Source organism: Corapipo altera, unplaced genomic scaffold (genome assembly GCF_003945725.1).
Source record: "Corapipo altera isolate COAL_440 unplaced genomic scaffold, ASM394572v1 23b, whole genome shotgun sequence".
Taxonomy (NCBI): domain Eukaryota; kingdom Metazoa; phylum Chordata; class Aves; order Passeriformes; family Pipridae; genus Corapipo; species Corapipo altera.
Genome location: NW_020884885.1, coordinates 10,891,932 through 10,916,526, shown reverse-complemented (window position 1 = coordinate 10,916,526; position 24,595 = coordinate 10,891,932). Strand labels below are relative to the sequence as shown.

General features: G+C 42.4%; 1 protein-coding gene across 7 annotated transcripts in view; it reads left to right on the top strand.

Annotated features, from left to right (window-relative positions):
• Nucleotides 1-24,595, top strand: part of TSPAN18 (tetraspanin 18) — a 119,542-nt gene that overhangs the window by 78,783 nt on the left and 16,164 nt on the right. For 5 of the 7 annotated variants that reach the window (XM_027642006.1, XM_027642011.1, XM_027642007.1 and 2 more), the window contains 3 exons: nucleotides 14,539-14,628; nucleotides 19,789-19,880; nucleotides 20,615-20,809. In XM_027642006.1, the coding sequence (XP_027497807.1) occupies nucleotides 19,818-19,880; nucleotides 20,615-20,809 (258 nt within the window). In that variant the 5' untranslated portion in view covers nucleotides 14,539-14,628; nucleotides 19,789-19,817. Of the gene's footprint in view, nucleotides 1-14,538; nucleotides 14,629-16,885; nucleotides 16,972-19,788; nucleotides 19,881-20,614; nucleotides 20,810-24,595 lie in introns of those variants that run through there. The other 2 variants (XM_027642012.1, XM_027642013.1) reach the window with 2 other exon arrangements.

The following is a 24,595-nucleotide window of genomic DNA, read 5'->3' as shown; positions in this document are numbered from 1 at the left end:
CTGCCTTTTCAGGACTGACTTGGAGGCCTGTAACTCTCTCTGAGAGCCCTGAGCCTACCTTAGGTGGTGTCACACGGTTCAAAAAGTTGGGTGTGCTCCTTTGGGGTCTGTTTCCTTTGCCACAGACATGTGTGATGATCTCAGATGGTGTATTAGGCAAAAAGTGCGCTTTTTCTTCCAGATGATCTATTATAAAGTTATGGGGCTGCCAAGGCAGTGCCCCTTTGAATATTGCTTAGTTGCAACCTTATTACTTACAACCTGTGGCTTCCAGGTGCTTTTTGGGCTGGAACCATTTGGAAGGGAGTTCCTAGCACTAAACTGATTGAACATGCTATCAACTGATATAGAACATAATGTTTGATCTCTGTGAAGAGAAAGGATGAGTTGTGGTGTGTCCTTGACAAAAAAAATACCATCCTCCCCTCACAGATTGCATAATACTAAAAGCAAACACAAAATTATGTGCATACCTCTCTCTCTATGAACCACAGTCACTACATTTCTCATTTTACTAGCACAATTGCCAGTGACAGCCTTCCTGCAGGATGGTACCCTGTAAAAGATATATTGGATACATGCCAGTGTAAGGCATCCTGAACATACTTTGGAAGTTTCTTCGTTCACTCTTTACAATGTCACTTGAATTTCAGTAGAGCTTCATGTTCTAAGGAAACATGTCACAGGTGTTAATGGGTGCAGTGTGTTCTTAAAACAAAACTTACAAAGCGGTGTTACCCCAGCTTTCCAGGTCGATGAATTTCTCCTTTTTCCTGAAGCTGTTCCAAGCATAAGAACATCCTTGCTTGGCCCAGGTCTCACATACACCCATATGCAGAAACTGTCCATTGCTGGCTGAGGATCCTGGCACTCACACCTGGGGGGCAGCTGGCTGGTAAGGGGACTCGGGAATGAGACGAGGGAATGAGACAAGACCTGTGGGGCTGGCTGGGAAGTCAGTCTCTGTTCATATTTACCTGGAGGATGAGCTGGGGAAAGATTTTGATTTTAGTCATTTGTTAGCATATTTTCTCAACATTTCTATCTAATTTTCCAATTGTGCCATTACAAGCGCCTGTTTTGTTTTGTGGTGGTCACAGAATCTGTTCAGCTTTGTAACTGCTACTACTTTTTCGATCTAATATGTAAAGTAATGCATTTACAGGTCAGATCTACATGGACCTTTTTTAATGGCTATGTGAAGCCTAAAGTGCTCGTATTTAAAAGGGTGGGACAAAAAGGCTTTTGATAGAATTTTTTGAGGGATTTGGAGTAAGCTTATTGATTTCAGAGCTCTTGATGGACATTGTATGAAGTGGATGGATGCTAAGAACACTTCTCTGTGCTATGCAGAGCTGCTAATTTAGCTCTTATCTGCATAGTTAAAGTAGCAAAATCCCCTGCTGCAATATGGCTTACTCCAGTTTATGGGAAAAAACAAATTTTTCTTATGTACCTCCATTTAGATCTGTTAACAAAAAGGAGAGATACATCATCTTTAAAAAGGAAAAAAGCACTCGCATTATAAAGTTTCTATTAAATTGCTCACTAAGCCTTCAGGTACAGTAGGAAAGAAACGGATACTGTAAAGGGAACATAGTCATGACATATCATTTTATTTCAGCTAGAATAATGTGGCCCTGCTTGGAGCAGAAGCTGCCTCTCTGATGAGGCCATGGTCTGGTTGTGCAGCTGGGAAAATGAAACAGTCTGACTGAAGATATTGTCAAACGCATCGAGGTTAAGCACCCTTTGCCCCAGGTGAATTCCCTTGTTTTTATAAGCCACTACAACTAGGCTGTAAAATGCAGGTCTGCAAGCAAAGCTAGGGTAATAACTACAGGTGGTAACTTAAAGCTGCCTTCATGAACTAAATCCTGCATTTTCAGTCCTTAACAAAATGGGTGTGTGAAGTAAATTCCTCCCTATCTTGCCTATGACTCATATAAATGTATCATACTTCTTGAAGCAGATTTTCAAAGTCTTTAACCAAACACATGCGCGCGAATGCCTTAATTAAAATCAGTTTATTTTGTAGGTTAATAACTTATACCATACCTACCAGTGTGGTCATTTTTTCTGTTAAATGGCTGAATGAGATCTGACATTAAGAGATATCCTGTCCTAAAATGGATTTTTTTTTTTACTCTCTAGACCAAACAGTGGCCCAGTTGAACAGAATAATTTCAGAATCACTGAAACAATAGTAAAGATTTAAGTAGTGAGAAAATCATTATTCTGGGTGTTTGGTGTCAGTGTAGCAGTATTACATTGATTTACAGAAATTAATTCCTTGGGTCGGTACTGTTAGGCTCTGTAGTTATCTGGCCACCTCTGACTAGGCTTCTTTACGAGAAGGATATCCTGGCTATTACCCCAAAATGCTTTGGACCCACTTAATTCATTTGTAATCTCCCCAGGATAGCAGGGAAAGCAGCAGATAAGCATTAGCTGAGAGACCTGAGCAGTGTCACCCTGGGATAATGGAAGGATAATGTATTACATGAGATGTCATCTCACCAAAAAATAAATTTCAGGAGCTGGTATTTCATACAGGATATGCAAAGTGCTTAAATGGGAGCTTGCTTAGTGTTCACATTTATTCTCTCATTCATTCTCTCATTCATTCTTTTTAATACACAGATTTGTTTGCTTGCTTGTAAGCAAAACCAGATTTTTTAACTGATAACTCCTATGGGGAAATCAGATGACAAAAAGATTAATGTGATATATGATATATGGTACAGATGACAGTGTCAAGACAGTGCATTGCAGAAGAGAGGGGAACTTAGGAAAGAAAAGAAAAAATAGAGCCTCTGATTCAAAATTTGAAGCAGTGGAACCAATGAGGAAGCGAAATACCAATAAGTCCCTGCTTGGAGGAGGAGGGGGAGGCTCTTTGGTCAGTCAGGGCAAGGTGAGCCCACCGTTTTTTAGTAGCTGCAAAACTTTAGGGAGAGCCTACATGTCTCATTGTGCTCATCCTCTTGCGGCTCAAGGGGCTAAAAGTGGGGAACTTGGCTCTGCTGATGAGGTGTGCTCAGCTCCAGAGAGTCACAGCATTTAAACAGCAAAACTAGTGAAGGAAAACCAAGTCAAAGCTATTCTCCAGGGTTTTCCATGGTGGGCCAGAATCATCACCTGTTTTCTTCTTGGCCCATAGGGAGTGTGCAGGCTCAGAAAAGGAGCACAGCCTATTGAAATGACAGATCCCTAAGCACATGCCCTTCCTCTCACATTTCTCTGTGCATTTCTGGTACTTCATCTTCCATCTCATCAGTAGTGCTGCACTTCCCCTAGGGCACCTGAGTGCACAGCTTGAAAAGATGGAGATTAAATACAGGCCCTGAGTGGAAGGAGGCTTGTGCAAATAAGCAGAAACAGAAGTATTAGGAGGTCAATTTAATGAGTGCATCCTGTGTCCAGATTAATGTGCTTCATTCAAAAGATGCAAGAACAAACCTGCTTTTCCAAGGGCTGCCATTAGGTGGTCCCTTACTGGGGGAAGTTTTGCATTGCAGCTTTTCTGCTATGAGTATCAGATTATTGTAAATGCCTGCCTCAAGCTCCTGATAACTGTGCTGACTGGAAAACTTTTGTTTCTGAATTACTTCGAGGGAGCAGATGTTGACCCAACATTTTCTAAAAAGCCCCCACATCCACCCCCCAGAATTTATTAGCAACTGGAGCATACAGGATACTGAACCTTGATCCCAAATGCCCTGAAAACTCTCACGTCTCTGCTGGCCTTCTGGAAGAGCTGGTTCACACCGGTGTCAATGGGAAACAGTGGGCAGGGTGGTGTGTGGGATGCTGCGCTGAAGGTGAAGTTTCAAAATGCATTGAGTTGGCAGCACTCAGATTCTAATCCGAATGTCCTTTCCCTCCAATACACAATGCTGTAGGGCAACCTCTGGCTGTCTGGGAGTCCTGGGCCACTGGTAATGCTGGTTAGTGTGGAACCTCAACTATGTAGTGGACAGTGTCTTCTTTCAAGGTTAAAAAGTTTGCTGTGTCTTTCTTCATCAGTAGATCCTTGACTTGGGATTCTCCTGGTGAGGAGCTGACATGGTGAACCCAAAGAGGAAACAGGTGGAGTACAAGTCGTCTGACTTTTTTCAGTCCAGTTGCCATGAGCTCAGAACTGTATGATCCATATGAAGGACTCCTTCAAAACCTGCGGTTTTGTATCTGAACAGTTTTAAAAAATATTGGCAGTCACTCAAAGTGCTTGTTTTCATCTAAAAATAACAATATTTTGCATACTGTCTTCCATCAACTGCTTTTGGTATAGGCAGCCCGGTACTCTCATACGATATTGAACTAAATCTCTTAGACTCCATGGGAGGCAGATAAGTGTTGTTGTTAATTATATTAAATACAGGGGGCAGGGGATGAAAACAACACACTAGCTTGAAGTGACTCACTAATGTCTGTGAGTTTCTGTGACAGATGTTAGCAGAACTGGAGCTATAAAATGGTCTGAGCACTAGATAGGGGACCACAGAAGCTGCCCAGGACATTTGCTGGGTATTCCGGAGAAAAGCCTGGTCAGCTTTATAAAGGACATAGATTCATAATGGGCTTTCAGACTGTAGTGTGGAAAGCAATCTAGGGTTTAAATGGTATTAATGTTCTTATGCAGGCTGGTTAGTGCTTCATCAGACATGCAGAATTGTGACCACAAATCTTGTTATGAAATTTGTCATAAAATTTATCATCAAATGCATTTTCACAGCAAGAATCCATGATGTTTTCAGAAAGATTCTTCTCCCTGTGCTGACACGAGTGATGGGAGAAGAAGCTGTTAAATGCCATATCTCTTGGGACAACTTTTCTTGTCCTTCATGCAGAGCTCAGAGCAACTCTGCAGCCTAATTGTGAGAAAGTTGCAAAAGTGTTGTCGCTTCATGTTCAGAATAGCTTGAACATCCTGTTGTTCCCTATGTTTTCTCAGCCTAAATCTGAGATGCTTTGGCTCTTTGTTCTGCAAACCTCATTTTGATACTTTTGAAATATGATTTTTTAGCTGAAAGGCAGCATTGCTTTCAAATTGGATGCTGATCAAGATGGGAGAGAGAACAAAAGTGTGGTTATAGTGAGCTTTGGCCACTGAAAACTGGTGTGATTTTGCAGTCAGAATTCAGCCCAGTCCTGACTGAGGTGAAAGCCTGTGGAGTCCTATCCCTCACAGGAGATCTGCTTTTAAAACTGTTTTCTGTTGTCCTCCCTAAAAGGATTGCCTAGACTTTCAAAAATAGGAATTGCCAGATTGGGTCAGATGGTATTCTCACTTGTTTTGGTTGCAAAGAGGAAGGTGCTCAGCAGTCCATCGGCAGATTGGTTTTTGTACTCATTTAAGGCCATGTGAGCAGCTTGTGCCTTCATCATTCACTGGTACATTTGTAATTATTCCGGCTCCTCTGATTTGAGTTAGAGGAGGTTTTATGTCTCTAGGTTCTAAGTCCTGACTTCTAGCAGGTAAAATAACAGTGAAGACTGAGTAAAAGAAAATTCATAAGTATTTCCGTGGTTAAATTTGCTATTTCAGTTTTGAAAGGGTCAATACCCTGTGTGTGCATGCCGATTTTTATGTGCATGTATGATTGATGCTGTTTCAGGTTTTGCCCCAGGCAAAACCTCAGTCTACTTGCAAGTGATGCTGGTAGTGAAGTTTCCGCTGCTGCTGTTATGTGTTATTTAGATAACAGTGGAGCTAAAAATCTGGACCACTTCACAAGCAGAGATTCAATCCTTTCCTCCAAAGCTCACAAACCTTAAAACAAAGACTGTCTGGGGAGACTCTTTGGCACTGTACTAAATATTCTTGCCAAGAAAAGGTTTCTTACAATTGTGGCCTTCCTAAAAGGCGCTGTGGGTAGTATCAACACAAAGATATCTGTATTACATGGTTTGACCTGCTTTAACCTCAGCCAGTCTCCTAGAGATGTAGGAAATATCTGTTCCATTCAAAGGTCTTGCCTTTCAGGAAAAGTAGAAGTGGTTTTTCTGGTATCCCAGTTTTCTAAGAGGAGATGTTATACTTTTTGTGGGTGAATGTCACCCCACTGAAGCTGTCTGAAAGCCTGTGGATCCATGTCATCAGCACGTAAGCTGCTGTCTTTGTGTGCAAAAATGAATTGCTTCCCAAGTCTCTTCACTTAAGAGCACTGCAGATGTACTGTGCTTGGGGAATAAGGATATTTTGGGAAAACAGGTATATTGTTCATGATGTTCTCTTCCTCTAGGGGGAAAAAAGATATGCTCTTTTAGCTTTTAGCTATAGTGGAATGTTTGACCAAATATTAATGAAAACTAGATACTCAATTTTGCAGGTTTTTATGTCCTTAAAGATGCCTTTTTTTTTTTCTCCTCCCTGGTGAAGTTTGAAGTCTGTCAGCAACATAAGTGGGATTCAGATCAACCTCTGAGCAGTTAAGTGATGAAAAGATTTCCATAAGGTCACTCAGTCCCCCTCCCCACATGTGGAAGGATGAGGTTGTTGGGGGGAAGTGTTACAGGTGGCAATGGAAGTGAGGTCTTGCCTCCTTAAGTCTCTTCAACACACCAATTTACTCAGTTTTCCTACAGCATGAACTGGGTACCTCCACACCCATAAGCCTCCAGAGCAGTGTGTGGAGAGATGCCCAACAGCTGTGTGACTCCATGCCCCTTGGCAGGACCGTGGCTGATGCAGCAGGATGGCTCGTTCGCGAGAGCTGCAGTGTGGGGCTGTTTTTGTGGCTCCATAAACACGGTCGAGGCATCAGCGGAGGAAGTTTAATTAGGCACCTTTTATTTCCTAATATCTGTAAGAGCTGAAGCTGCTTGCCTGGACTCAAGGGCTGCCAGGCTCCCTGTACCTGATGCTGTGAGAGGTGGATGTGTTGCTATGGCACTGGAGGTGTCTCCAAACCCCACTGCTCTGGCAGCTGAGCTGGCTCTCAGCAGCATGTCCTAATTGCGGCTGTGCAGCAACAAAACAAATATTCAGAGATTTCCATAAAGGCTGTAATCAAAGGAGCATCCCTGGCTTTTTAATATGTGCTGAATGGGTTCATTTGTAAGCTTATTATGACTTCAGAGAGAGAAGCTATTAGGGTGATCATTAGCTGCCTGTGAAAATAGCAAGGAAAACTGTAGCATGTTCCAGAATATCCCCCTTTTTAAGGTCTGCACTTTCAGGTGCATTAACAATAACCAGTCATGCTGTCTTTCATGTTTCCCATGCCATGAGTAAGGACAAAAGAGAAAGGAGAAGGGGACAGTGTACCTTACACTTTCAGAATAAGTTCAGATGGAAAGAAAAATGAGGTGTTACGAGAGCAGCAAATTCACTAGCATGACATTGTGTGTCTTGATGCAGTATCTGTTATCCACTGGGAAAGCAAAAGCATCTGGGAGCCAGCCTTCAAGTCTTGGCTCATATCTCACTTAGTTCCTCTACTCCTGTCATCTGCGTATGAACAGCGCTATGGGTCTTTTGTCTGCCTGGAACCTGATCGTTGCTAGAGTGTTTAGATTATACATCTTATGAAGGAGAGAGAACATTTAGAAACATGTATGCCAAGATTATGGGATTTATTAACTCTCGTTTATTTTCCTGCAGAACATCTGAAGCTATCTTGTGGGTTGTGGCCACAGTTCTCTCTCTGCTCCTTCTTACTCTTTCTTAATCAGAAATCAAAAATATCTGTAGCAAAAGACATTGAATGGTTGGCTGTTTGTACATTAATTGATACAGGTGTAGTTGAGATCAGTCACATTTACCTTTCAAACTACATTAGCTGCAATTTTATGTATTAGATTAAGTTAAAGGTGCTGATTATAGTGAAACTCAGTTTAGATTTGCACGTGGAATATTTATAAGATGTGTATCAGTTTGGCTATAAGCAGGGTTACTTAGGCTTCATGTCTGCCTCTCTTCCCTAAGTCATTTCTCATGTCCTTTACTGCATTCAAGTTTTCCTGCACATATCACACTTATAGCTTGTGAAATGTATGTATTTCCTAAATAAATAAATGAATCCAAGTTATGAGCTCAGTGGGATAAAGAATATCCTATTGTGTTTAGAATTCGTGACACTTTGGGATGCAAAGGCAGTTACCTTGAACTGACAGTTTTGTTAGTTTTCTGGGGAGTTTTGGGTTTTTGTTGGAGCATTTTTTTGTATGATAGTTAATGCATTCAAAGTTCTGTTCAGGATTTCTTTCTTAAAAGCAATTAAGGTTATTACTTTCCCAGTTAAATGTTAAACAGTGGGTTACTTTTTCCACACCTCTATCTTATGAAAAAGCACTGAAAATAACCACCAAAAAAAAAAAAAAAAAAAAAAAAAGGAGTTAACCTATTGATCTGCAGCTCCATTCTGTGTTAAAACAAATGGTTCAAGGAGGGGTTTCAAATTCCCTTGCCCGTGGGCCCTTGGCTTTGTTTCTGCCCAGACAGTCTGGGGCTTCTTTTTCTTGCTAAGAACATCATCATCATCTTTTTGACATGTGTAGTGGGTTGACCCTGGCCAGATAGCAGGTACTCACTAAAGACCCTTTCTCACTCTCCCTCTGCAACTGGACAGAGAAGAGGGAAAAAACCAGCTAAGAATTCATGAGTAGAGAGACATAAGAGCTGGGAGAGGTCAGTGACTGGTTACCTTCACAGGCAAAACAAGACTCAAAGTGGGTATAATATTATATTTACTACTAACAGGATAAGGGCCAAAGAGTAAGAAATAAAACTGTCTTAAAGACACCTTCCCCCCACCCCTCCTTCCTTCCATGTTCTCCCTCCTCCCACCCAGTGGTGCAGTAGGACGGGGAATTGGGGTTATGGTCCGTTGTTGTTTCTGCCACTGCTCAGGGAGAGGAGTCCTTCCGTGCTCCCGTGAGGTCCCTCCCATAGGAGACAGTCCTTGATGGACCTCTCTGGTGTGAGTCCATCCCTTGGGCAGCAGTTCTTCTCAAACTGCTGTCCCGTGGGTCACTCCTCCATGGGGTGCAGTCCTTCATGAATGAGCTGCACTGATGTGGGTCCCCCACAGGGGCCACAAGTCCTACCTGGGAAAACCTGCTCCAGCATGGGCTTCCCTCTCCACGGGCTGCAGGTCTCCAGCAGGACCCTACTCCATTCTGGGCCTCCCACGGGGTCACAGCCTCCTTCATGCATCCACCTGCTCCAGCATGGGCTCCTCCATAGGCTGCAGGTGGGTCTCTGCACCCCGATGCTCCTCCATGGGCTGCAGGGGCACAGCTGCTCCACCATGGTCTGCACCACGGGCTGCAGGGGCTACAGCTCCAGCACCTGAGCACTTCCTCTCCCTCTTTCTGCACTGACCTTGGTGTCTACGCTGTTGTTCCCATGTTCTCACTCTGTTCTTCCCTGTCTGGAAATTCTTCTGTGCAACAATCTTCTTTTCTTAAATATGTTATCACAGAGGCGTTACTATCATTCCTAATTGGCTTGGCCTTGGCCAGCGGCAGGAAGTCCATCCTGGAGCTGACTGGCATTGGCTCCATGGACAGGGGAAGCTTCTAGCAGCTTCTAACAGAAGCCACCCCTGTAGCCCCCCCCGGCTACCAAAACCCAGCCACAGAAACCCACTACAACAGGACAAGGGCCTGTTGCTCACAGTAATCCATTTTGGTAACATCCTTACTTTAAAATCATTTTCCTCCTCTGCCTTGTTTCCTTGAAGCCTGCAAAGTATCAGGAAACTTCTTAAAATATTGGAAATTGTGGTCTGAGGAGGACAAGGTTGCCACAGCAACTGTCCAGTATTTCTGAAATTTATTCCTTCATCTTTCAAAGCCATCATGAATGCCACAAACTGCTGAGGCATTTGCTGCAAACAAAGCAAGGCTATAGAAAAAGAGAACAGAAAAGAGCACTGAGGAATCAGTTGTTATAAAGGTGAGATGTGTCAGGCTCAGGGAAAAAGTGGCAGGCATTTACACTTCATGTTAAATCCCCTCAGCGTCTGGAATGCTGTGCAAGCGTATGGAGTGTTTCAACACTTGACAGTATCTGACATGACAGTGGATAATGTCACTTGGCTTGTGATGCAACTCCATGATCCACTCAGGATGGTGACATTTATTCCATCCGGAAAGGAAATATTTTCAGAAATAAGAGGCCAAAGTTAGCCGCCTCCCTTTTGGTATGATAAATAACTGCTTTCTGGGACAGAAGATGCCTGGCAAAGATTGTAACTTATCAGCCAGAAGTGATGAGTTTTTTCATCGGTTTGGGACTAGTCTCAGTATGGACTGGGAACGCAGGGTTGTATTGGGGGTCAGGAGGTTTAACACATCCATTCCTCTTTTAGCTTTGTTTTTCTTATCTGATAAACAAAATTAATGTTGTTATATCCTCAGTGCATATAACCTTTGGGTCATCTGTTTAGAAAGGCAGACATTACCATATGGTTCCATTGTACTGCAGTTAATACAAGGGAAAATACACCTGTGAGCTATCTGAGGACTTTTTTTTTAAGCAGCAGAACTTAGAAGAGTTGCAGGCTATTAGATGTGTTGGTTCTGTATGCAGTATCTTCTTTTCTGAGACGGGTGGTGCCTGTGTGTGAAAAGCTGTATGAAAGAGCCAGATGTGATTACCTATCGAACTTTGCTTGGGAAGGGGCCCAAGTGAGCAGTTCATGTTTCCAGCGGTGTGGTATGCACATTTGCAATAGATGAAATGGAGTGCTCAGTGGCCTGAAGCCATACTGGCACTTCAAACACATACTCTAGCACTTTTCAAAACGTTACAACATTTAGGAGAATTGGTTCTGCTCTGGGACTTCTGAATTTCCATATTGAATGTCTGTGTACATGTGGGAGATTTTACCTCCACATGATCTCATGTATTCTATGCACACATTTTGCAAACTTGCAAATATAAAACATAGATGGTAACTGTTGTATTATTGGTTTTGTTGCAATGCTGGTGTTATTTGTATGAAGTTTTAAGGGGTTCAGTCCAGCTCTCTTTTTTCTCCCGTATAAGATTGATATGCTCTTATTGTGCAGCTGTTTGGTGGCCGAAATATGTCTTTGTTAAAAGCAGTCAGGATGGGATGGGATTCAGTTGGTCTGCTTGGGTAGGAGGGTTAAGGTAGTTTTAGCAGCAGCTCTGATTCATTTAAACACTGTCCCAAGCCTCATATGCTTTTAGTGTTATAAAAGCCAATCAAGTTATTGTTTTAAGGTATAAGATGCCCCTAAGGGCTTTGCTCACTGAACTGTACTGAGGAATTAAATGCTCTGAGTCAGTGCAACAGCTTCATTCACTCCAGTGTTGCAAGGCAAGGCAGTCATCGCTGCTAAATGGGCCCATGTTACAGCGACATTAGCATTTTAATGCAACTAAAGAGGAGGTAGATTGACTGTAATTTAGTATCTAGTTGCATGGTCTTGTGCAGGTCCTCTCATCACTGCTCCACAGGGGCCGATTACAGTTACACAGTGCACTTTGGAATCTAATTGGATTTATATACAGTAATGTAGTTGTGTCATAGCAACGATTCTGCTGTGTAAGTGCTATGAAATTCCAGTACAATTAGTTATTTATGTAGGAGCAATAGTTACAGGATAATGTACACAGCTTGTGTCGAGGTCTAGTTCAGGAGCAGCAAATGCTTTACTTTTTTTCTGAAGCCATTGCAAGGGAACGAATATCTCAATCCTGCTTTCACAGAGATGTTTCTCCTCACCTTTCACCATAAAAGCACTGACCTGTTGCAGACATCCAGCAGGAAACTACTTCTGTCTTCAATATCTGCTGTGGTTGAACATATAGGTTGGCATATGATTTAGTTTCTCTAGATCCTGCAAATGTGGTGAGCACAGGGGGCTGGCAGTAGCTAGAAGCCCTTGTGAAGCAGGACACCTGTAAGCGGTCCCATCTGGTGGCCCTTCCTGCAGGAGGTCAGATTTCTCTCAAAGACAGGCCTTGCTTCTCCATCCTGCATCCTTTGCTCATTTCTTGTTTCACTTGCTACCATACTTGCTACTGTTAAGCTATCAGCCTCTCTTTGCCCCATTCCTCTTTGCTCTGGAGCTCCAGCTGTCTTTCTTGTGGCATGAGACAAGCAGGGTCACATGTTCAGCTGCTTTTCCTTCATCAAAGCCTGCTCCTCACAAAGAACTACAATGTGAATGTGAAGAGAAACCAGTGCTCAGCAGGGAGAGCTCATGTGGTGGCCATGGGATGAGCACAGGGGCAGGACAATATGACAGCCACAGCTGCTTGGTGGCTGAGGCATGTGGCTGCACCACGCAGCCCTAAGGATGGGGCTTGGCCTCAGCCATTGCTCTGGCTTCCATTGTGTTTCCCCAGCAACTGTAAGTAAAGGCATCAGCTTGCTCAAGTCACAATTAGGCATGGTGGTTTTACATTTTTTGCAAATCTCCCTAATGACAAAATTGTAGCTATTAACCAACGAGTCTGTTTAGTAGGGACTTCCTCCCCTTTAGGGCAACAGAGTAAGATGGAGCACTGCTGCTGTTTGGCACCAATTGCAGTCTTTCATCTCTTCTGACACAGCACCTGCTGGTACCTACTGAAGCATTTAAGCTCTTCCTCTCTGTGGTGCTATAATTTCTTTAAAATATTGTGACTTATGAGGAATAAAAAAAATAAAATTCCTCTCCCACACAGACCTTTGAGGGCTTGTAGAGTTGTAATTATATGCACACACAGTAGGAGCAGGAATCCTATCACTCTGGTTATTTTCTTAATGATAGGTTTATATAGCACAGCGTCATCTCTGCTTTAAAGTTAGAGCCATCTTCTCTTGGCAGCAGCTATCCCAGGACAGTGGCGTCACAGGACAGGACAACTGAAGAAATTGTCTCTCAATTGCACATGCAAAACACAGGATGAAGTGTCCCCACACATCAAAGAAATAGATAAAAAGGTCAGGGTGGGCACTGGGTTCTGACTGTCAAAAAGGGGCTCTCTATTGTGAGGCAGTGACATTGTCCCTTGTCCTAGCTGTAGACTCTCCAAAGCCCTCTTCAACCATGCCTGAACCTGCTGCAGCCATCTCTCAGCCAGTCACATGGCACTCTCTGAATTTTCACACTGATGGAAAAGCTGTACTGATCCAGGGCAGCCTTCATACCCAGCATTGTAAAGTGGCACATGCCTTCAGCACTTCACAGCAGAGACAGGTCAATTGGCCATAGATGTTTTTACCTTCCATATTTCAAAAGCAAAGCCATCTCTGCTCTTCATCTAGAGATGTAGGTTTACAGTGACAGAGGAAGGACATTAAATGTGAGTGAATAATTCAAAACAGATCTATGAATATTCATTATATGTTTTATATTGTAATAATTTCAGCCACCTTGAAACTCCTTGTTTGCTTCCTGCCAACAGCAAACAATAGACTTTTGCTCACAGAAGTCTTAATGGGAGGCAATTTTCAAAGGCACATTTACAAATGTTTGTGGGAAACAGATGTTAAATGCACCCACTCCAGAAATCAAGATGAAATGTTGGCAGTGAGAGAGCAGGGATAGACCCAGGTGACTTATTTAATGCCTCACAGGGAAGCAGTGGCTTCAGCAAAGCTGTGAGTGTGCCAAAACCATTTACGAAGGATGAGCGAATTACAGTGCTGAGCGACTCTATGTCAATATTGGACTCTTATGGCATGGGGTGCTGTTTGAAGAGTTAATGACTGCTCCTTCCCCACAGAGCCTGCAGAGTGTGGGGTTGGGGCTCTGTCAAACGGGTGGAAAAAACACTGTAGGAGAGGGTGCCCTGAGAAAGCAACAGTCAAACACGCATGCCTTGCATTTAAGTCTGTAGTCTGTCCTCGGCCTAGTGTAGCCTAGTCAAAGGCTATCACTAGAATTGTGCAGGCAGAAATTAAAATTTACTGAGAAAATTGTAATTTTTAGCTTGAGGGCAGTGGAGGCCTGTACCTGAGTCCCTCTGCCTGCACCTGTATATCTAATTCTTTGGGTGGAGAGGGTGGTGGCTTTGCTGTTCCTCTCTCTTTTTGCTTCCCAGGCAGTGACAATGAGGCAGAGGGAGAGGAAATAGTTTGCTCAACTTGGCGTGAGAGCTGGCTGAAAGAACGAGAGATAGTGCCCAATGTCTCAGGCTCCTGCTCCTAATGGCTGGGCTTCCCAAAGATGCATTCCATCTCCCTTCCCCTGCCTTTTCCATTTTCCCAGTAAATGGGCTGTAAAATCACAGCAGATTAAAGTTTGTCTAAGCCTCCTATAAAATATTGAAGGTGCAGCTGGTATTAATCTAGTCCTGTTGTGGGATGAGGTGCATGTGTAATGGGACTATAGATTTACATGTGGTCTGTGGGCATTTAAAACACCCCAAAATTGTTAAAGAGATTCTGAGAAATTGAATCCCTCACCGCATATTAAAAGCTTTTCATTACTACTAATGTACACTAAATTAAGGTGGCAATTAAACTGAGCATATTCATCAGGATGGTGTGTTTTATAAATTGTGTATTTAACATGATTGTGTTTTATTGACTTCTTCAGTAATTGCATATTTTTATCTAACAGGACAAGCTTGGATAGAACAAAATACATGGGACACACAGACAATTAAAGACTAGAATCGACACTGTGCTTCCAGTCCCAAAATTTTTAAAGGTGAGTGTTGCTTATAGCTTGGTCTTTCTGCATGCTAGATGCTTTCTCTGTATCCCTGTCGGGGCTGGTTAAGTGTAGCTATGGTATGCAGGAGGGGGGTAAGAAATACACAGCTCAACTGCGTCATTATCACTCACAAGGTACCAGAAAAAGTTGCCCCTCTTCAGTCTCTAATGAAACTGCCCCGTCTCTGTTGTATCTAGAGGAGCAGACTGTGTGGAAATAATACTCTGAGAGGATTTTCTGGAAGGCCCTTCCTGTTAGATTTGTTCTCTTAGGAGAATCCACCACTTAGGTTTATAGAAGTTGGATACTGCTTGCAGACAGTGAACACAGAAATCCTCTTGTGAGATGGACTTGTGAAGGAAGGCAGGCATGCTGAGTCAAGTCTCAATACCTGCAAGCCAAAGGGTGGGCTGCCACATTGCTGTGGAGAGGACACAATAGAGCAATGCCAGGTGGTGGTGGTCCTTTGCCATTGGTGCAGCTTAGAGCTTCAGGGATGTTTCCAGGGACATCTCAGCTGGGACAGCTTCTAGAAATCGATACATTTACTTGGAAAAGAATCTAGTCCATATTTTCTAATGCCTTTAAAGGCTACCTGGCACTAGTTCTGGAGAACTTCAAACATGTCTTCTGCTTTTACTTGGTTGCATTGTGTATGAATAGAAAGGTAGGTGTAAATTAGTACCATTTTCTCCTCAAGCCACTGGCTAATATTTTGTAGGAAGTACTGCAGAACTGGTTCTTAGGTTTTAAAGAAGCAACAGATCAGTTCAGTGGACAAGGTCTTCGTGCATGTTGATGACAAAGAGATATTTTTGTGAAAAGAAGATATATGTAAATGATATGATAGAAAAGAAGTGACTGAGAAAGTGATTTGCATGAGGGTTGGGCACAATGACCCCTAGGCATCTGTTTTATTCTTCATTATTCTGTGTTTTCTGTCAAATATTTGAGATGGGAAGACTGTGATGAGCCATCAGGCAAGTGCAAAATGTCTGAATTTTATGTACTGAAACACAAATTGTCTGCAGAGGTATGTTAGGAGTGGACAAGGGAAATGGTTCGCACACTTGTTTTCAAGTAGAGGGTAGGAGTGATATGATAAGGAAGATGCAAAGATTGAGATTGGTGAAGATGAGGTGCTCCTGAGAGTTCTGATAGACTGATGCATCTGTGAGATGCTCTTGTTCCATTTGCTACCAGGTAACTTGGACACACCTTGGACAGCTGTTTCAAAACATTTGTTCACGAGGCAGGTCATCATACACTAGAAGAGGTGTCCAGTGAGACTGGGGAATCTCAGTCCTTGGAGACGTTCAAAACTTAACTAATGTGACCCTGAGCAGCCTGTTCTAACTTTGAAGTTGGATCAAACTTTGGAATTGGCCCAGGTTGGAGGCAGTGGGTGTTTGTACTCAATGACATCCAGAGGTCCTGTCCCACCTAAGTTTTTCAGTGATTTCATCTCCAAAGTAAAGGTAAAGGAACAATTGAAGTGAATCTGTGGGTTTCAATATAGTGTGAAAAGGATATGGGGATTGAGGGAATGTCAGTGGTAGCAAAGAGAAATTTAGTAGCAGTTTTTTGGGGTGTGGTTGAACAGCTGCCTTCAGAAATGTGAAGTTTCAGGGTAGCTGCAAGGCATGCAAAAGTAAATGACAGAAGAAAGGAAATAATTGTGGCTAGACAACAAAAAAATGCATTGCCTTAAAAAAACTAGACTATTCCTAACCAATTACAACAGCTAGGATGTTTCCTGGCTACACTGCTGGGGATTTTTAGCCTCCCCATCACTTTGCAAGATAAAATTCATGAGTGATGGAGGTGGGCGGGGGGGAGGGAGAGAAATGTAGAATAATCTGCCTAAGAAAAACCTGAACATTTATAGCTACATTTCAGACAAAAACATATACATCTCATATGTCTCACAAGTCTGAGATGGGACAAGCCAGAGAAAGCATCTGTCAGCCACTGTCTTCTGCAGTTCTGACTGTTAATGTTTGCTTAGCATTAAACGTCTCCTGCAGAGGAGAACTTAATCCATCACAAATTTGGGGCCTGAAGGAGGGAAGAGAAGGTATTTTTAAAAGGTAGATTAAGATATTTGCATGCAATTTTTATCTCACTTCTATCAGTGTACTACCAATAACTCAGAAAATTTGCCTTTTGTGTGTATGGCTTAAAAAGGAAAGTAGAAGGAAAAGCAGTTCTTTGGGTCAGGATTGTCCTTTAATATCAGTTATTTTCTCCATACAGTATGTCATCAGGGACTTCAGGTACCTTCAGCTAATTAGCAAGGCAGCAGTTGGCACAAATGCATCCATCGTTATTTTATTTGTAAGTCATATTATTTGCATTTTGCTTGCATTGTTTGTAAATAGCATTAGTTACATACTCTTCAAAGTCTGGAGCAATACTATGCTGGAGTGCTTTAACTCTGACATCAAACAGTTTGAAGTGCCTCATAAGAGAGCAGATCATGCTTTTGGTTGATTTTTCCTATTTTAATCAGTGCAATTACAGGATCCAAATGATGACCTTGCATGTGCTGTTTGGGAATCTGGATACTCAGCAGAAACTGGAAAGGGTGTGTTATGCTGGTACATGTGGGTCTCTCCAAGCTCTAGGTTCCACCACTAAAACAGTTGCTCAGATCAGGTTGGCATTTTTTGGAATTGAGTTCTTCTGATGTGGAAACTCTGATATGTTTGTTCTTGGCTTTGCCAGCCCAGACCTCACAGTATTGCCCCTGACTTCCATTTGCACATCTTGAGTGACTGTAGTGGGATGAGTGTGTATGATGTGCAGTGACACTATAAGGATAAACTGTTTGGGGGTTTGTTCCTTTTTTTTGACTAAGGCTACTATGATACAGATCATGCAGGTGGGTGCTCAAGGCAGCAGGATTTTGAAATTTCTCAGATAACTTAAAGACTTTGGCTAATATACTAAGATTTAGGTATCCTTTGTTTCATTGGAGCATGACTTTTTTGTGTGATGAGGGGAACATCTGGGTGACACTAATTGTGGGGCTCTTGAAGTTCATTGATTTGTCTGTATTTTCATATCCCTCTCTACTGTAGTATCCAAGACTTGTGTTAGGGGAGCTTGAGGTTTCCCTTTCCCATAAAACTGAAGAATTCCCTCCCCAGGTCCTTACCCTTCTGAACTTCAAGATTTATGGAGCATGGTGCTTATAACACCAAGGTTGTGGGTTTGATCCCCATATGCTCCATTCACCTAAGAGTTGGACCCGATGATTCTTGTGATTCCCTTTCAACTCAGAATATTCCGTTAAATCTCTTTTCTCTGTGAGTATTTCAGACGTGGCTTTAAACACTGTCAGGAAGCTGTGGGCATTTCCTCCAGGCCCCCAACAGAGCTCTGTGCCCTACTCCATCTACTGCAGTAATGGTCTTGTCTTTGAGTCTCTCTGAAAAGAAGAGTTATGTATCAGAGATATAAGAAAATAAAGTTCGTAAATTAAAATATTGCCCTTGTTCTCAGGTTTGTGTTTTTCCAGAAGCAAGGTGGACCTTCTCGGGATCCCTCTAGCAAAGGGGTTCCCTGGGCATTACCCACCCAGCAGAGGCACACTGCTGTCCTGCCCCAGGCACATGTAGATGCAGAGGAAAAGCAACTGCATGTCCACATGAACTTCTATGTCACACCATTTGTGTCTCTGCTTGTTTTGTCACTAAAAAGGAGCTGATTTGATTTTAAACCAAGTAAAAGTAATGTAGAAAATACATACTGTGTTAAGAAAAATCTGGCTCTTACTTCAGGCAGCCCCATGCTGGGAGCTCTGCCTGCCGTGGGTTTTCTCAGCTCTTTGGCTAAAGCAGAGCAGTTCCTATGGTCACAGAAGAAAGCACCCCACAAGGCTTTACAGCACTTACAAGTTTTGTGGATTAACTAAAACAATGAAGGAATGGAAGAGAATTTTATTTCCAACCTGGTGAAAACCTTGGATAATTTCATTTTTTTCTTTTAAGTGAATTAAGTGTACTTTGCTAGCACAGCACATCATTAGATGCATGTCTGCTTAGGGAATGGCATTTACAGTGGAGAAAGGGAATGGAATGCGCTAAGAGGCATGTGGGCTTTGGGAAGTCTTCTTTAAGGAGCTGAGCAAACCTGTGCCTCTTTGTTTGTATATGTACGGATCTATCTGTGCACAGCATCATGACTGCATTGTTTTCTGTTTCAGTGTATTTATTAGTCTGTCCCTCTGGGGTACTTGGTGATATAATGGCATATTAGGAGACATAGTCACTTCATTAAACAGCAAGCAGGAACTTTCTTCGAGTGTAAACCTCATCTGGTCAGGATTTATTGTTGCTTTTCCGATAGAAACACTGTCCAAGCAGTTTGTTGTCTAAACCAGACATGGAGTTTCAAAACTGGTTAAGATTCCATAGCATTTTTTCCTGGCCTTAAAAGCTTTCCAACATTGATCCATGGGTTTTTCCTGCAAAAGACATATGCAGAGTGGGACGTAGAGCACCAGGACTTCACGTGGTCCTGGTGCATGACAAGTGCGTGACAAGCAAGTGGTGTGTCACAGACTGAGTAACCCTGTGTGAGTTACCCCTCCGTGGGCCCTCCCGTGTCCACACACTGCAGTCATTCCCAGTTCAAATGTCTACAAGTTTCCCTGAAGCTGTGGTCCATGTTTGTGTGGCATTCATTCTGTAGAGGAAGCTTGTATGGAGCTAACTGTCCCAAATGTTTGTTGTGCATCTTTTAACTGGGTACAGCTTGTTTTGGCTGCTGTGTCAATATGACCTTTTTTGGTGTGAAATAGGCAGGTACATTCAGTGCTTCTTCAACTTGACACACTTTAAGGTGGGCGGTAAAAATCTTCATGTGCAGAGGGATATTTTTCCCCCAGTATTTCACTCTGCAAGTAAAGCTAGACCTTTCCTCTCCTGCAGCCTTCCTCTTCACATCTGTACAGACCTTAAGGAATGCAAAGGGGCTTAGCAGTGATCATTATCTCTTTGTAGCCTGTGCTATGTTGCCTTGTTCAGGTAAGAAAAGAGCTCTTCTATATAATGAACACCACAGGATCTTGGGGGAAATACAAATGAAAATAGGATTGTGTCATTCCAATAAAAAAGAGTGTGCTAGGAATGTGCTGTTGTTTTGCAGGAGGAGTTGGAACAAAGAGCCTGAAGACCATGGAGGGAGACTGTCTGAGCTGCATGAAGTACCTGATGTTTCTTTTCAATTTCTTTATATTTGTAAGTATTTAGAAATCACTTTCTTTCCTGAATCTTTCTGTTTCCAGCAGCCTGCTGCTCCCCAGCAGGATAGGCTGTAATTCTGATAAAGTTACCACGATACAGAATATCTCCTCTGCTTTGCACTAGCAATTACTGAGCATTTTGCAGCATCCAAAGATGCTCAGACATTCAGCAAGGCAGTGCAGTGATCACATTTTTCGAGTTATTGCTGTCCTTGACAGGGGAGACCACAGAGAAAGCTGTAACTAGTGGTGTACATGGTTTGTCCTTGAATGGCAGAAGAAATTGTTTTCTAGTCCTGGGTGCCCTGCTGAGGTTTTCACTTAGAAGCAGTCATTCTCTGTTGTTCTTGTTTTTCAAAGGAAGGGTGGCCAGTGCCCTGGCCTCGGTGGCAGGGATGGTTCATGCATGCCCCTTCACTGGGCTGCCCTCCATAGGTGTGGCAGCAGATTGAGACTGTCTTTCAGCATTAGGAGGGAGTAAATAGCTGGTAGAGTGATGTGTCTAGGAGAAAAGGCACTTTTGCTGCAAATGATTCATTTAGTGAGCAAGAGATACTAATAGTAGCAGGTCAGAAGTCACCTGTACTTCAGAGAATATATGCAGTGGAGAAACACAAATTCTCCAAATTAATATGTTTGATCAAAAGATAGTAATGAATCCAGTTTTTCTTCAGCAGTTGTTTTATGTTGACCTGTCTCCCTCTCTTTCCATTCCTTGTGCTGTGACAGCTGGGAGGAGCGTGCCTGCTGGGACTTGGAATCTGGGTCATTGTGGATCCCACAGGTTTTCGAGAGATAGTGGCTGCCAACCCTCTGCTCTTCACAGGAGCGTACATCGTGTTGGCTATGGGAGCAATGCTCTTTCTGCTGGGTTTCCTCGGCTGCTGTGGTGCCATCCGTGAGAACAAATGCCTCCTGCTTTTTGTAAGTGCCCGCGCATTTTCTGTTGGCCTCTTTGTGCTTCCCAAGAGTGGGAGTGACAGGATAGATGCGCTCTGATGAGTTCATGAATGAATTATTCCTTTAGATAATAAATAGGCTTAGGATACTTTTACACACAGCTAGAAATACAGAGAATTTGCTTTTTATGTATATAGATAGATTTGAGCCCAGTCTCTGAGTGTATTCTGACCTTTTTAAGCTTTCTTTCAAAATGCCCCCATTTAATTGGTTGGATTTTTTTTATATTTATAAATTGACCAAGAGTGGTCCTCTCGACCTCTCAAAACCCACTGATCCACTTGTAGATTCATTCCTCAGGGGTTCACAACATAGCAGAGGGAACATATAAAGCACAGCACCTGTGTAAGGCAGCTCCCCCCATGTCAGCAGAAATGCCCAGCTCAGAGCTGCATGGTAGCCTGTCATTGCAGCTCTCAATAGCTGGTCACTCCTTTACACAGCCTACTCTGCTCCTAAAATGAACCAGATTTGTTATTGTTGGGCACATTCTCCTAAATGGCAGGGTTAAATTTCAACCCATGTGGTCATCAATAATTACAAAGAACTAAAATAAGTCACTTCTGCCCCTGCCTCCTCCCCCATAAGTTCAGATACTGCAAGGTTTCCAGCCATTTTCTTCTACTCTTCTACTGGAATGTATTACCAGTTATGTATTGAAAGACAAAGATCATTAGTTTTCTTGTTTTCTTTTTTCTTTTTTTTTTTTGTCTAATGTGACCTTTTTCCCTCCTGCAGTGTCTATTACCACTTTGGGGTTGTTGGGGTTTTTGTTTGTTGTTTTTTTTAAGATCTTGATCTTACTTTTTGTATTTTGTTATGATTGTGTCTTGCACAGCTGCTTCATGGTGTAAAAAAGGCTTGTCTCTAGCTTTAAACAGAATGGGAAAGTTCTTTTTCTTGAATGCTGCAAACCCATCTTTCCTAGAGATGAGTGAGATGAATTCTCTCTAGCCCTTGGCTCGCACATGCTTTGAGTTCATAGCCTGCAAATGAGATCCCTTTCCTGGAAGCCATTGTAGGTTTGATTTCTAGTGGCTCATCTCAGAAGTAAATCAGAAAGCCAGAGGTGTCCCTGTGAAGTCTGTGGAGATCTGTCCAGAGGAACCTAATAAAATGCAAAGGATCAGGCCCAATGAGCCTGAGGTTACTTCAAAGCCTATCCTTGTCAGATTAAGAAACTAAAATTATGTTTGATGAAAATTTTGACCTTGTGAATGGAAGAGTAATATTTTCAGTTTGGACCATATCTGCTGCATACAGATGGGTAACCTGTCTGGAGGAAGGTAGCTCTGGGCCATGCTCTTTCCTAATTTAATATCAGTTACAAGTTTGAATATTCCTCCATGTGTTCTAGTTATACTCCAATGCACTTGATTTTGTGGTTATTACTTTTCTGACTCTTAGAGATAGTTCTGAGCCCTGCTCTTTATTTATTTGCCTTTATGATTATTTGATTTTGAATGAAATGTGAGAAAAATATAGGCTGGAAGTAATACCCTAGACTAGGAGAAACTCTAAAAGTAATTACGGGGTGAGGAATTATTGTTTCACTATGATCAGGTCTTTGAGGTCTTCTGGTATCAAAGCCAACTCTGTTAAACAACCTGCTGTCTCATTCAGTAGTGTGAAGCACTTGGATGAGGACCTGTGCTGATACCAAGGGAGAAGAAATATACTGCCAACTTCTTTTTTGGGGCCATACCAGCTGATGTTAAAATCAGCTTACATTAAAACATCTGTGAAACCCAAAATCTGATAGGATTGCAGGCATTGAAGAGGCAAAATGTTCATGACTGTACTCCAGAGAGACTGGGAACACTTGCAAAACAGAGTGTAAGTCTTTGGTGGGGGTGGTGCTTGGGGAACAGTTGCTAGATCAAATCAAGTCCGCTTACAAAGCTGTTGAAGAATTGATGAGCCAGAGAGCTGCTTGAGCGAGATTTCACAGTGATGCATAATGTATGTCTAAAGCTTTTAGTCCAAATGTAAACAGAAGATAGAAGGGACAAGACAGATGCACAAAAGCATGGTCTCTAGGTTCTGGCTTCTGTCTTTCCAAGGACTTTTATTTTTCATTAAGATGCTTGTCTTTTGGTTAAAAAACCCCCATCACTGTGGAACCTAACATGTTGCATTAAGCACAAGGCTGTGAAGTATTTCTAGATTTCCCAGCACTTGGACATGGCTCACAAAATTGCCCTGCAGATCAGGCACTGAATAACTTCCAGATTGTCCTGAAGACAAGACCCTCTGACTGCAAAACACCACCATAAAAATCAGAATTCAAAATACTGTTAAGCATACAACATTGCATCATGGGACTGAATTCAGCTTTGGAACAAGAACAGTCCATGTTAGCTTCATTTGGCTTAGTTTTGAGTGCAGACATCCTGTTCTGCACTCCTCTAAAATGGATGTAGTAGCCCCTGAAACTCCTCAATATGAAATTCAGGTCCTTTGAGTTAAAGGCAATTGCTGCTCTTTTTAGAACAGTGGTTTTGAAACTGGAATGGTAGATGAGCTGTGAAAAATAAACACGAGGCATTGATTTGTGGAAACTTCTGATAAACCTATAACGATCACCAGGAGCTGAGGCAAGATTTTTGACCAATATGAGAGACCACGCTACTCAGGATGTTCACCTTGGATATGGGGGGTACCTGTGTTCACATTTTGTGTCTCAAGCTTAAATTTGAATGCGAGGCTACTGTGTCCAATGCATTAACCAGCTGGCTGTTCTGTGCTCTCATATATCAGTAAACAATTTAATTTTTGGAAGCAAAACATAATAAGCAGGTTTTGTCTCTCCTTAAAATTCAGAATGGGAGCAAGTTCTGAAACACTGATGATCCATCTTCTTTTTCTCATCAGCCCTAATGGCTGCTTGTGTTTTTTTCTACAGTAACTGTTATAAGTCTGTAATGCAGAATGCACAGTATAAGTGTAAATCAGTTTGCGAATGATAATGACGCTTATCACGGATAATCTGGGAATGACTTCTTCCACTTCTGCACAAGCCTGTGCTGGAGCTTGGGTGAACATGTGTTTCCCAGTAATCAGTAAATGAAATGCAATTAGCAGGGTGATGGGATTAATCACTTGATCACCACCTTAGACCTTAGTGACTATGCTGAGATCCCTTGATGGATGATGAAGTGAATTTGCAAAGCATCGTTCATTCTCATCAGTTGTTCTTTGCCCTCCTGTGGTGAAATTAAAACAGTCTCAAAGCAGGAAAAAAAGAAGCCACACAGAAAACTTCAGCAGTAAGAATAAATTAGAGAGTTAACTAGTTCAGCAAAATCAAGCAACATAATTTTGTTGGAAACCAAAGTCCCTGCTCATCTGATTTTCTTATTTCGTCATTTGAACCCAGGCTCCTTTTCTTTTGTTTCCACTGCAAAGCAGGGAGACAAACAGGACAGGGTGGTGTGTGCACTTTTCCAGTGGGGAAAAATCACTTACAGCCCTAATAATTGACAACCAAACAACATTTTGCACATTCCAACAGGTAGTTTGAATTTTGTCTACAAGAATAGAAATAAATGCCATTGTGGGAGAGAACGTGAGCCCTAGCCACTTCCTGCTCTGCTCCAATAGCTGTTCCTCAGCACCAACATTTGTTGTTTTAAGAATGTTAGAGGGTGCATCACTGCCTGTTCTTTTTACTCTTTCATGTGGTCTGAAGCAGCATCAAACTAGCACGAGGTATCAAGGGAACTGAGAACTGGTCCCAAGATCAGGCAG